General features: G+C 40.1%; 1 protein-coding gene across 2 annotated transcripts in view; it reads right to left on the bottom strand.

The window, feature by feature from the left end:
* Nucleotides 1-11,840, bottom strand: part of TTC21B (tetratricopeptide repeat domain 21B) — an 87,576-nt gene extending 75,736 nt beyond the window's left edge. The window contains exons 1-5 of one of the 2 annotated variants that reach the window (XM_066280726.1): nt 11,714-11,840; nt 8,324-8,453; nt 8,123-8,233; nt 4,655-4,821; nt 2,200-2,322 (exon numbers count right to left, since the gene is read on the bottom strand). In XM_066280726.1, the coding sequence (XP_066136823.1) occupies nt 2,200-2,322; nt 4,655-4,821; nt 8,123-8,233; nt 8,324-8,453; nt 11,714-11,734 (552 nt within the window). In that variant the 5' untranslated portion in view covers nt 11,735-11,840. Of the gene's footprint in view, nt 1-2,199; nt 2,323-4,654; nt 4,822-8,122; nt 8,234-8,323; nt 8,454-11,713 lie in introns of those variants that run through there. The other variant, XM_066280727.1, reaches the window with a different exon arrangement.
* Nucleotides 11,841-12,208: the final 368 nt, after the last annotated feature.

Raw genomic sequence — 12,208 nt, 5'->3', positions numbered from 1 at the left:
CTCACACGTGCCTTGATGGCTGGGGGGGGGGTGTCTCCAGCTGAGCCATCAACCTTGGGTTTTAAGCTGGAGACCCCACACTCAAACTGGATGAGCCCGTGCTCAAGCTAGGGACCCCTTGGGGTTTCAAATCTGGGACCTCAGGGTCCCAGGTTGACTCTATCCACTGAGCCATAGCCTGTTCAGGCTCCACCCATCAATGATTTCTAATGACTCTGTCAATTGTTCACTCCTCATAATGTAAGTCAGATCATATTACTGCTCTTTTCATTGGCTGCCTTTTTGGTTCAATGTAAAAGACAAAGGCTTTTTTTCCCCCCCACAGGGACAGAGAATCAGAGAGAAGGGTACATAGGGACAAACAGAGACGGAGATGAGAAGCATCAGTTTTTCATTGCAACACCTTAGTAGTTCATTGATTGCTTTCTCATATGTGCCTTGACCGTGGGTCTTCAGCAGACTGAGTAACCCCTTGCTCGAGCCAGCGACCTTGGGTCCAAGCTGGTGAGCTTTTTACTCAAACCAGATGAGCCCGTGCTCAAGCTCGTGACCTCGGGGTCTCGAATCTGGGTCCTCTGCATCCCAGTCCAATGCTCTATCCACTGCACCAACGCCTGGTCAGGCAAAGACAAAGGCTTTATAAAATCAGCCTGACTTCTCATTACCCCATACCCATTTGCCCCTTCTTTTTTTCTAGCCTTCATTGCTACTCCTTTCCTCATTCATTACCTTTATTCTCCTGGCCTCCTAGCAAAGCTTTGACAAGCATTAAGGTATTTGAACTTATTATTGCCTTTACTTGTAATTCACTCCCCAAAGTGCCCTCAGAGCTTTAACACTCAACTACTATGCCTTTGCTCAAAGGTCACTTTGCCTACCCACATAATTTAAAATTGCAAGTTCATATCCCACCTCTACTTCTCCTCCTCTTCTTGATTTATTTTTCCATTGTACTGGTCATCTTCTAACATACTAGATAATTTACTTTCTTAATTTTGTATCTTGTGTCCCCATCAGTAGATTATAAGCTCTATAAAAGCAAGAGGTGTTTTCTTTTTCAGGGAATCCCCAGTATCTACAGTGATACTTCACACATATGAGACATGCTATGAATGTTTGGTGAATAAACAACAGAGGAACCAACAACAATAAAAGCAATTAAAATTGATCCAGGATTCAGGAATACATTTCTCTAGTTTATTGTTCACTGTCCTATACCAGCAATTTTCAAAAGATGTGCTGCAAATTGTTAAATTTTATTTGTTATTATTTATTTATGGAGAAAAAGAGAGAAGAAAAGAAACATCGATCTGGCCTGACCTGTGGTGGCGCAGTGGATAAAGCGTCGACCTGGAAATGCTGAGGTCGCCGGTTCGAAACCCTGGGCTTGCCTGGTCAAGGCACATATGGGAGTTGATGCTTCTAGCTCCTCCCCCCTTCTCTCTGTCTCTCTCTCCTCTCTCTCCCTCTCTGTCTCTCTCCTCTCTAAAAATGAATAAATAAAAAAAAAAAAAAAAAAGAAACATCGATCTGTTGTTTCACTTATTTATGCATTCATTGGTTGATTCTTGTATGGGTCCTGACCAGGCCTTGTTGTATAGTGGTTAGCATCACTGCCTGTCACACAAAATGTTTAAAATATGCAATACTTAGTCACTATTTAGTCAGGGGGCACTGACCTCTTTTCCCTTCATCAAATAAAAAGATGATAATAGCCAATGCAACAATAGCCATCCAGTATGAATGAATCAAAATTATACCTACTTTTTTTGTCAAATTAGCAAAAAATGTATTTTTGATGTGCTGCAAAATTTTAGTAGTTTATGTGTGCCATGAGATGAATAAGGTTGAAAATCGCTGCCCTATACAAATGCAAGTCCCTCTTACAATAGAGTTAGTAAAAGTAACATGAAAATTATTTTCGACCTACTTAGTTTTGTTGGGTTTCATCTATACTACGAACAAATTTTTAAATTAATTTTTAAAGAGTGAGGAAGAGAGAGAAACAGTGAGAGAGAGAATATTAATTTGTTCTTCTATTCTTTCATGACTTCATTGATTGATTCTCATGTGTCCTGACCGGAGATTGAACCCACAATCTCAGCATGTATGGATGACTCTAACCAACTGAGCCACTTGACCAGGGCCTATTATAAACAAATTTTGAAACATGATTTATTTACCCTAAATCCAACTTACCTTACCCAGCAGAGCAAAAATATCATTTCCATTTTCTAATCCCTCTTCAAAAGATCTCAGTGCTTTTTTCGTATAAGGTTCTTTTCCTCTTGTAATATCAAGCCATGCTCTCAAAACCTGTCCCTGTAAAATGAAAATTTCTCATCATACCTCTATTTCTTCAGGAAAAAAAATGAATAAAAGAGGTAAACATAATGCCATATCATTTTGTAATTAGCAACAAAAACCACTCTATCAAATAATATTATGAATAATAAAACTGCAATAAAATCACTCTCCAACTCTTGTCAGCCTAGAGTGTGGGAAAGTATACTGCTCACAAAAATTACGGGATCAGGAAATGGGAAGATACTCCAGTACTTTCAGCCTTCTGTATAGTGCATTTTCACCAGTGAAATAAAAGTTGGCTTTGCACTGCATTTGCATAATCTAACAGCTTTCCTAGACTTGTCGTTTGCTTTTCTGATGTTCTTGTTTAATAAAAAGAAAATCAAATGCTTTTTTATTGTTTCATATTCACTTTGAAATATTACTTAATTTTTGTGAGCAGTATATTATGGATTTCAGCCTTACTACTCTGTTCAGTATTGTGAAGAAGTTTGTCAGATATTCCCTTAAGGCTAAATAACCAATATTCTCATCTGGGGCTTGGCCAGTAAGTTATTAATAATAGTTAAACGTGTAATTTGAGATATAAATAAGAATCTGTGACCTCTTTTTGAGCAGACTAAATGAATTAAGATGAAAAAACAAACATAAGTGCCTTGCATCACATATACTAAAAATTAAGATAATTTGGCAATAATCTCCTAGATCTTGGTGCCTAGTCCAGTGCATTTCAAATGAAAGTATAAATGACCTAACAAATTAAAAATGGAAGAAGTCATGGATGTTTCTATAACATAAAGTTAGTGAGCCAATGAGTTGCAAGATTTATAGTGTTAAAAAGAAGACAGATATAGGTTGAACATTTTTCTTGTTAATATCAAATAAAAATAAGGAAGTCTGTTCTATCAACAGATTTCTAGGTAAATTCATAAAGTCATAAATCTTTAACTGTGATTATATCTACCTCCTTATATTTCACCTTTTAAAGGCAGCTAGTACTACTAAAACAGTGCTTTTTCTAGTCACTAAATCAGCGTCCTTATTTGAATTTTGTCAACTGTACTTCTCTGTATGGATGACTCCGTAGCTTTATTTGTAGTCCAATACCTTTTCTAAATTTTCTTTTTTCAATAGAGCTGAACTTTTCAACAGATCCACTGCCTCTATCTCACTGTTCTCCAGAGCCTGAACTAAGGCACGTCTTCAGCCACGACAGGGAATCTTCACCTACCTTTAGGACTACCTTCTCATTCCAATGTACTTTCCTTTCATGTTACCGGGTATCTGAATTATGCAGGCTTAACCCTCAGAGACATCCACAACACCTTTCCCCCATTATTTACAATCAGACGACAAGTCTTGTGGGCATTTACTGATTCTCAAATTTGTACCCGCTGTACAGTATTTTAGTGCAGGCCCTCAAAACCTTCTGCCAGAAAGTAGTACCTTTTATGTCTGTACACTATAGTTTCTCTCCAGGTCAGTTAACTCTATAAACCATTCTTAATCTTTTGAATTTGTACTCTAATATCTTCACTGCAATGATTAAAAACCTTCGGGGGTCTTTTCATTCCTATCAAATCAGATACAAATATTGTACCTGGCTGTCACGATCCTTCAATTGGCCCCAACCCACCTCTGAAGCTTTTCTTTCACCCTCTTCCATCTACAGACCCCATGTTCCCATCAAATGTGAGTTTCACTGTACCCCATACCAACACAGCTCCTTGCCTTCTATTACTCCATTTCTATCTATTACTTCCCACTTTGGGAGGATCCACTTCCCTTTTTCCATAATCTATGCCTATGGAAACTATCCATCTTCCAGGTTTTGTTCAAATGCTACTTCCTTCAAGAAATTCTTCTTCATTCTCCTAACGCTTATAGATGGGATCTTTCCTCAACTACCTAAAACAGTGCCTAGCACAGAGAAAACAAGTAATATACGTCAACCATTATTTTCCTGCGCACTTTGATCACACCTCTTTCATAGTATTAGCTGAGTATGTGCTCTATGACACTACTAGATGATCCATTCTAAAAGTCAAGTTTATGTATTCTTTATCTTTGTATTATTAACAGTGTAAATAATGGTGCCTTGTATCTAGAACAGTTCAATAAGGAGAGTGGGAGGGAAGAAAGGAAAGCAAAAAGGAAGGGGAAGGAAGGAAGAAAGGAAGAGATCTTTGCAAGAGTTAATAAATAGCCTAAAAATTGAAAACTTTTGCGAACTACAATTTTACAAAATAATAAAATATTAAAGTAAATCTATTATTTATAAAGTGGGAATAGAAGGGGCAAACATGTTTCCTTAATGTTACTTATTCAAAATAAGAAATCCAGCTACCTCCTTACTACCATTTGACATTTTGATCATTCTGTCAATGTACTCTCTCGCCTTATCGTGACGGCCGATGTGCCATAAGAATAAGCCTGCGTGGTACAAAGCTTTCGGTTCTGCTGCTTTACGCAGCTCCTTCACTTTGGCATCCGATTCCAGAATAGCTTCTTTATCTGGGAGAGAAAAAAGACAGAAATAAAAATTAAATTCTAGGTCAAGTATTTATAATAGGTCAGATGATTAACAGTGCATAAAATTAAGTTCGTGTCTCTATAGCAGAACTGTCTAATAGAGATAAAATGCAAGCCACGTACGTAATTTACCATTTTTTAGTAGCCACATTAAAGTGGTAAAAAAAAAAAACAAGTATACCTGACTGGTGGTGGTGCACTGGACAGATAATCAACCTGGGATACGGAGGACCCAGATTCAAAACCCCAAGGTCACTAGCATAAACGCAGGCTCATTCGGCTTGAGCATAGGCTCACCAGCTTGAGTGCAGGGTCACCAACTTGGTCATGGGATAATCGACATGATCTTATGGTCACTGGCTTGAGCCCAAAGGTCACTGGCTTGCGCCCAAGGTTGCTGGCTTGAGGAAGGGGTCACTGGCTTGGCTTGAGTACCCCACCCCCAAAAAGGCACGTATGAGAACAAACCAATGAACAACTAAAGCGATGCAACTATAAGTTGATGCTTCTCATCTCTCTCCCCTCACTCTCTCCCTTCCTGTCTTCTCTTGCTAACAATAAAAAAAGAAAAATTAATTTTAATAATTTACTTTATTTAGTCCAGTATGTCTAAATGACCATATCAATACATATTTGAGAAGAAAACCACTGAGATACTTTGCATTTACTAATTAAAATCTGACATTATTTTGTACACACTATATCTCATTAAGTTGCTAAATTTTCCTCAGAAGTACTGAACTTGTACTTAGATTTCATAAAACTTATGAAAAATGAGATTCATCTACTCAGTGCTCCAAACTGAATCCAGTGTCAGTTTTAAACTTAAAAGTAATTAGAATTCAATTAAAAATTTAGTTCTTCAAACTAATCCCAAGAGCTCAACAGCACCATGCCGTTAATGATGACTGTAACGTACACACAGCTCTACGGTTTTTGTTACACCCCACATATATAGGCTAAATATGTACTGTATATGCAATGTTTTTTAAATAGTACTGACAAGATTAGTAATGATTCTAAAATGATCTAATTATTAGAGGCAAATCAGGACTAGTACTTAAAATACCCAACTCTCTAATCCATTTCTAAAATATATAAACATGACAGGCTAGTGTCACAGGCCAGTGGACGGTAGTATCATTACTGTTACTTACACAGCTTAATACTGACTGCTCCTTTAAATAGATGGTATAGTTTTAATAACCCTAATCATTACTATCATATCTATTATATATGAGTATGTGCTTATGACACTAATGTCAATAAGATCCAAATCTTGGATCAAATCAGGATATGGATCAGCTGTGCAATAAGAAATAAGAAATGTCAAAGTTGAGGACAGTGATTCTAATAGACACTCCCATTCTGGAAATGGCTATCAAGGCAAGGTAAGTGACCTTCCCTTTTAACTCTGATGACACAAATTTAAATTTAAATGGGAAATTACTAAGGTACCACTTCATGATGTTAGGCAACAAAATAATTTCTGGTGGGCTACAGGTTGCTTGGCAAGAAGACTCCTGCCCCCCACCTCCCATACCCACTTGAACACCTTCAGAAATGTTCATTAAAGAACCATAACAGAGACAAAAAAAAAGAACTCATCAGGGCAAGAACTGTAGGTTTTTGCCCAGATTTCCATCGGGTTCCATATTAGCTGTGACACCATCCACACAGTTAGCTCTTGCCATATTTTAGCTCAAGTTCTCATGCATCATAGCCCTTTTATACTCAGGGATTACCTCAGAATTCAGGAAGAATGTACACGAATAATCTAGGTGTTTTCTAGGCAATACTGACAAACATCAGGGCCTCTCCTGAGCTCAAGCCGACTCAGCATCATATAGGGTGCAAAGCAGTCAGTACTCAGTGTCTCTAGGCAATATTTCTACTTCTTTTTAGTGTCACGGAAATCACACTTTCCAATTGAGTCAATACTTTGGGAATAACCAATTAGATTAAAACTTAATTCTAGAAAGAAAATATTTTGTATGGATTTTTTTTAAGACTTGACTATTGCTCTCCCATGAAAATTCTCTGCTCCAGCTTAACATACACATGCTGGGGCACAGAGAAAAAGGGTCCATAGAAGAGATTAATCCTAAATCACTTCCCTGTTCGTGCATGTATTTCTCCTGTCTAACAAATACACTTTATATTGAAATCCTGCCTGGTTTTCAAAGATCAGATTAAGTTCCAACCTTTCATGAAGCTTTCCCAGGCTACTCCTATGAATTAATAGAACATACTACTTTAATTAGTTATGGGCTCGATTTGTTTTTGTTATCATTTAATTAAAAGCACCATTAGAATTTAATTTTTGATTTCTGTATCTTCTTCTCTCAACTAGATCTTAAACTTAATGTCATGTATCACTTCCTATAATTCTTTGTGTCTTATAACTATATCTGGTGCAGTCCCTTGCAGAATGTAAGCATTTGACTGTTAGAATTGTTTACTTGCTAAACATATTAATGTTTTAAATAACGCTTTACTGATTTGTGCAAGTGTATGTGGAGTGAAGGACATATGTGACATTTTGCTTAAAAAAATGTGTTTTCTTATACTCAGAAACCTATTCAAGGACATCTGGTGATTGTCTAATTATTTAAAACAAGACCTACATTTATAATTCTATAAGCTGTTACTTGATATCTATGAAGTACAATGCCGTTTTCTCTTTGTACCTATAATTCTGATATTCTTCTGCCACAAGTAAGATACACTATATATTAAGACAGTTCACACAATTTTAATTGTTTTCACATAAAGTTTCTTTTATAATGTAGTCATATTTCCCAAACTATTACTTGATAAAAATTTGCTGAATATCTTCCAAGAGTTAGCCCTCTGGGAGATGTAAAGGCCTTTAAGAAGCTTAAGAAACAATAGAAGAAACTGCGTTATCACTGTTTATTTGAATATAACTGGTTGTGAAGTTAGCTGCTGCAGAGCAACTTATGTGCAGACTTGTTTTTGGCTACAATTTCTTTGTTTTTTGTTAGTTTAACAATTGCTAATATACATTCACCTCTGCGTTAACTCAAACAATTCCTATGTATAAATGAAAATTCTGTCATAGGATATAAGAAATATGAAACTAATATACTATCCGTATTTCTTGTGCTTGACAGGAAGATAAAAAACAAATATGATATAAACAATACATACAGACAATATGTAATACAGTATTATCAGACTGAATGCTTTGGTAAATGAGAAAAAGCTAAACAAATTGAATAGGAAAAATTGTCCTAAGCAGTGTACTTAAATACTATACCTGGATTAGGGCTCATTTTATGGGCGTATATCAGTGCAAGCAGAGAACAAAGTGAAACGTCTGGTTTATTTTTTATAGCCTCAAATTCTTGAAGCGCATCTTGGGTTTTACCTGAAAATCAAAATTGTTGTGCAAAAAATTATTCTTAGAGCAAAACAAGAATTTAAAATGTATGCAGAACAGCTAATAATTTGTACCTACCTTCCATTAACGCACCATAGGCCTGGTAAAACCTGAAGACGGGGTCGCTACCATACCTCTTCACTCCTTCACTGGCAACGAGTGACACGTGATGGAAATACCTCTCCTGACAATAGTAATTAATCAAAGTCTATACGGAAATAAGAACTAAATGTTACAAGGAGATACTGGTGCTCTGAAATGTCTAAGCAGACATTAACCTAAAATCGTGAATAATCTAAAACGTGTTAAAGCACAGCACTCAATAGTAAAGAATGCACAACACAACAAAATTATTTAAGTATCTTAGTGTTTTCTCATTTCAACCTTTTCTTAAACTGTTAAACAAATGTTCTCTGTAACTTTTACTTTGCTCCCTCCTGCTCTCTAGTCTCTTTCTCATATTTTATTGCATACATATATATATTTATTTTTTTTTGACAGTGTGATCCAAACTCTGTCTCGAAGAGCCCCACAACACATCTCCATAACATGCAGTCTTCCTCCATCCAGTACCTCACTCTAAAAGGACCCATCAGTTTCCCAACACTAAGGATACTTTTAATATCGTTTTACTTCTGTGCAGCACTTAGTATCACTAAGACTATAACTCTCTGGAAAGGCAGTGGCATGGTACTGTAAAAAGGACATGTCTTTAAGGCAAAAAGACCTGGTTTCAAATTCTGGTCCATCTTATAGCTCCTGAGTTTGTTCATTAGTAAAATGCTGTTAGTAATGTAAAGGTCATTGTGAGGATTCAGATATCATACTGTAAAATTATATTCTGAAAAAAGAAAAGTTCCTCTTAACCCTATATGCTGATGAATAAAAACCATGTGTCCAGCCAACCTCTCTCACCTCAGTTCCAGATCCATCCTTTCGCTTGCCCCACCACCGAAGCCGACACGGAGTCGTGGAATCCGCCCCCCACCGAAGCCGACACGGAGTCGTGGAATCCGCCCCCCACCGATGCCGACACGGAGTCGTGGAATCCGCCCCCCACCGAACCCGACATGGAGTTGTGGAATCCGCCCCCCACCGATGCCGACATGGAGTCGTGGAATCCTCCCTTCCCATTTGCCCAGTCAGCAGTCAGTAGGTTCTGTTTCTCTAGTCTACTTCCTACTTTCCATTATGCTACCTTGGTTTACGTTAGGTAGTTTGGTCCAACAAACATTTACTGACTATCTGCTAGTGTCTGGCACTGAGCTAAGTACTGTGAATAGGAAGACAAGTAGAACATGTGGCTCCGACCCAGAAATGCTTAAGTTTTTCAAATGAGATGAGAAACTAAGAAAACGGAAATGCAAGGTAGAAAATGCAAGAAAGTAGCTTTGATAATCATAGGAGAATGAAGATTGGGTGCAGGTAGGAGGGAAAAGTAATACTGTATTAAGGGCAAGATTCTTGGGGAGGACTTCAGGACTGATTCTTTGATTTGCAAGCTCCTACTTCCCTCCATACACATACACACTCTTTCTATTATCCTTTCTTGATTCTTTTTTGTGTGTGTGTGACAGAGAGACAGAGAGAGGGACAGACAGACAGGAAGGGAGAGAGATGAGAAGCATCCATTCTTCATTGCGGTACCTCAGTTGATCATCGATTGCTTTCTCATATGTGTCTTGACTGGGGGGCTACAGCAGAGCGAGTGGCCCCTTGCTCAAGCCAGTGACCTTGAGCTCAAGCCAGCAACCTTGGGCTTCAAGCTGGCAACCTCTAGGCTCAAGCTGGTGACCATGGGGTCATGTCTACCATCCCACACTCAAGCAGGGTGACCCTGCACTCAGGCTAGTGAGCCCACATTCAAATGGCGATCTCGGGGTTTGGAACCTGGGTACTATGGGTCCCAGTTCAACACTCTATCCACTGTGCTACTGCCTGGCAAAGCTTCTTTCCTGATTCTAGAGGAAGGTACAGGAGTTAGTCAAGCAAAGGAACTGCAACATAGAGATAAAAATCAGTAATGAAACATAGGGATGGGGGTGAGATGCAGAGGACTAAAAGTCATTCTGTATTTTAGAGCAGAGATTGGCAAACTATGGCGCATGGCCATATCTAACCTATGCCTGTTTTTTTTGTGGACATCATGGTAAGAATAGTGTGCACATTTTCAAAATGTTAATAAAAAATAAGAAAAATATTTCATAGCATGTAAAATAACATGAAATTCAAATTTTGGCATCCATAGAGAACATTTTATTCGAACTAAGCCATGGTCCTTCATAGGGAGAGTTTATTCTCTGTTCTGGAGCCTTAAGACAGGAATTATGAGATGACAAAGTTGGAGAGGCTGGTAGGGGTCAGGAAGTGTCTCATATTAAGTTGCTCATCTAGTCTAAGTGACCAGGAGCCATATTAACATTTTTTAGCATGAAAGTGTTTTCATTATAGAGTTCATTTGGGTGACAATACAAAGGATTCATTTCAGGTAATGGCAAAAATTTAAGTGGATGGGGGAAGGCTTCACAGGAAGATAACAAAAACTCATGGAAAATATCAAGACAGCCCAGCATTCCCTATCACTACCAATCAGTCCTCAACCTGCTATTGGCACACAGTTTACTTGCATGCCTACCATCGAATGCCGCCTAGCCAAATATAAGCTCCAAGACTGGAACGGTTTTATTATTGCAGGTTTTATTTATCATTGCCTCCAGGGCTTACTTAGAACAGTGCCAGACACATAGGAAACATTCAATATTTAATGCATTCATTTAATTAAGGCTTTCTCCAGCAGTAGCCTATAAAATGTGCGAGGGCGGGGACAGCTCGGTTCTGCCCATCACCATCTCAGACGTCCCGTGGACACACTGGGCGCCCTCCATTACTGTCTGCTGGACGAATGCATTCCTGAACAAACGCGTGGGAGGACTATCATCCTAAAAGAAAAACTTCTTTTATTTTCAAGTCTCATGTCTTTGTTTTCAGGCCGACATTTCTTAAATGGACTGTCATAAATATTTTCTAAACGGATGAATCCGTGATAAATCAAGAAGACCACCACCCTAAAATCAAGTCTCCTCCATTTCCCAACCTATGTCTTGAATTGTGTTCACACAACCTTTCTACGGGCTCCTTCTACTGTGCAACGGGGGCGCCGACACTAGCTGGTTCCAAGTTAACTAACAATCGCCCCCGGGCGGCGCACTAGGTGCCCTGTGTTGAGCAAGCTTTCCTAGCGAACAGGACACAACAGTACAACACACGGCGCGCTAACGGCAACTCGGGGCAGGGGCAGCGCGCTGGAGGCGGCCGCGCCCGCCACTCACCGGAGCTGGGCCGGCGGAGGCCGCCAGCGGACGGAGGGGCGCGGGCACCGCGGGCTAACAGCGCCCTCGCGCAGTCGGCCGACCACCCCGCTCCAGGCAGCCCTCCAGGGCAGCCCACGCCCAGGTCGCGCCCGCTCACCTTCAGCCCCTGCGAGTCCATGGCTCCCCGCGCTGGGCCGCGGGCCTCCGGACTGCGTTGGCCGTAGACCCGCAGACGAATCGGGATTCCAGCGCCGCCGCCGCCGAGGCCCAAACTCCGCTCGCCTTTCGGGACGCTGGGGGGAGGGGGCGGGGCGGGCGAGACAGGGTCATGCTGCTATTGGCTGCTGGGGTAGGGGGCGGGGCCTCGCTGCAGGGATTACAGGGAGGAGGAGGGGCTGGAGAAAGAGGAGGAGGGGTCCGGGGGCGGGACCCGGGGGGAGCGCTGTGGGTGGGGAAGCGGGCGCTACCAGACGGTGGGGAATACAAACCCAGTCAGAGAAACGTCGTTAGGAAGACGCTGGGTGGTGGGAGGGTGGCGGGGGAGAATATGGAATTAAGGAATAAAGAAAATAGGGGAGGAAGTAGGGAAACGGAGAAGTTTGTGTCACGTTTCTGGTTGCGAGGGAACACACCGCTTCCGGCACACTTAGGT

Source organism: Saccopteryx bilineata, chromosome 5 (assembly GCF_036850765.1).
Source record: "Saccopteryx bilineata isolate mSacBil1 chromosome 5, mSacBil1_pri_phased_curated, whole genome shotgun sequence".
Taxonomy (NCBI): Eukaryota; Metazoa; Chordata; class Mammalia; order Chiroptera; family Emballonuridae; genus Saccopteryx; species Saccopteryx bilineata.
Note: the sequence above shows the minus strand (reverse complement) of the source record. Positions and strands in the feature narration are given on the sequence as shown.